This window comes from Octopus bimaculoides, chromosome 1 (assembly GCF_001194135.2).
Source record: "Octopus bimaculoides isolate UCB-OBI-ISO-001 chromosome 1, ASM119413v2, whole genome shotgun sequence".
Classification (NCBI taxonomy): domain Eukaryota; kingdom Metazoa; phylum Mollusca; class Cephalopoda; order Octopoda; family Octopodidae; genus Octopus; species Octopus bimaculoides.
Window position 1 is genome coordinate 180,609,787 of NC_068981.1, and position 1,913 is coordinate 180,611,699.

The following is a 1,913-nucleotide window of genomic DNA, read 5'->3' on the forward strand; positions in this document are numbered from 1 at the left end:
CTGGATGCCCTCCCTAACGCCAACCACTCCGAGAGTGTAGTGGGTGCTTTTACGTGCCACCAGCACGAAGGCCAGTCAGGCAGTACTGGCAACGGCCACGCTCGAAATGGTGTATTTTATGTGCCACCTGCACAAGAGCCAGTCCAGCGGCACTGGCAACGATCTCGCTCGAATATCTTGTATCATTTTCAAATGAAGTTCAGTGCTTAGTCAGCAGTATATAATGTAACATTGGATGAGGTTTGTTACAGTGGTATTGAGGAAATGAGGAACAAATATGCTTTTCATATGAAACTAAAGAGTAAAATATTGGTGTCTAATAAATCTAGTGTACTGCTACAATATAATTTTACTGTTACAATGTTTTGTTTTTTTCTCTCTCCTTGAGTCATTTGCTTTAACCCTTTTGTTACTGTTGTATTTCTTTTAAAATACACTACTAATGTTTCAATTTATTTTGAAAATTATGAAAAAATTTAGTGCAGCTTCCTAGGGCTAAATAGCAGTAGTAAGATTCCCTTATTGGGACTGTCACATTAAGTTGACAGTATACAACTACTTTATCGTATCACTACTGCTTAAGTCTCTCTCAGAGATTTAGAAATGTATCATTTCTAATTTTTGTAATCAGTGAATGTATTTCACTAGAATTATTATATGTTTACGAGAGCTAGACAGGCATCTTCAGCCAGCAAGTCATGCTACTTCAGGCTGATGACGAGCAAAAACTCAGAAACATTTCCCTGGATGCAGGTTTGGCTGGGTGGAGGTGCTTGTCTCCCCCTCGTAAACATAAGGACACAGGAAATGTGTCAAGGCCAACAGGAAGCGGTGCTACTTCCTAGGGCTAAATAGTCGTAGTATGATTCCCTTATTGGGACTGTCACATTAAGTTGACAGTATACAACTACTTTATCATATCACTACTGCTTAAGTCTCTCTCAGAGATTTAGAAATGTATCATTTCAAATTTTGTTCTTATTAAGCTGGTATTTTAAGCATAAATTAACATGAAATTTTGATGGAAGATTTTAATGTAAATCACTTGGAAACAGGAAGTTTGTATCATAGAACCGGGAGTGCTCTCGGGTGCATTGGTAGTAAAAGGAATGAGTCAAAGTTCAGTTTGATAGGTATATTCTACTTTTGTTCATTTCAGTGAATATGTTACACTAGACAAACACAATCACAGAAAAATAGGACAGATAAGTTGTACTGTTACTCACAGATTGTTTCAATATTCACAGCACACCACAGATTAATTAGTTATTTATACCTTTCTTTTTCATTAATATTATCTATTTTATAGTTCCAATGTATACAATAATATTGTCACCTCATATCTTTCGATAGGTGTTTGATTCCAATGTCAATACAGATAAACAATTTCGGTTCAAAGTTGGCAAAGGGAAAGTTATTAAGGTAAGTCATTATAGCCATAGAACTTCTCAAATGTATATGACACATTAAGCATCCACATTTTCTAATACAATCATGGTTTGGATACAGCCAAATGCAGCTGTTGGTGTCTTTTTACTCTAAGGATTGAAAGTATCTTATTTCACTTCTACTCTTTTACTTGTTTCAGTCATTTGACTGTGGCCATGCTGGAGCACCGCCTTTAGTCGAGCTAATTGACCCCGGGACTTATTCTTTGTAAGCCTAGTACTTATTCTATCGGTCGCTTTTGCCGAACCGCTAAGTTACGGGGACATAAACACATCAGCATCGGTTGTCAAGCGATGTTGGGGGACAAACACACACATATATATATATACATATATACGACGGGCTTCTTTCAGTTTCCGTCTACCAAATCCACTCACAAGGCTTTGGTTGGCCCAAAGCTATAGTAGAAGACACTTGCCCAAAATGCCATGCAGTGGGACTGAACCCAGAACCATGTGGTTGGT

General features: G+C 37.7%; 1 protein-coding gene across 3 annotated transcripts in view; it reads left to right on the forward strand.

The window, feature by feature from the left end:
- Positions 1 to 1,913, forward strand: part of LOC106873027 (FK506-binding protein 15) — an 88,673-nt gene that overhangs the window by 37,822 nt on the left and 48,938 nt on the right. For all 3 annotated transcript variants that reach the window (XM_014920230.2, XM_014920232.2, XM_014920231.2), the window contains exon 8: positions 1,354 to 1,422. In XM_014920230.2, coding sequence (XP_014775716.1) covers positions 1,354 to 1,422 — 69 coding nt within the window. The remainder of the gene's footprint in view (positions 1 to 1,353; positions 1,423 to 1,913) is intronic.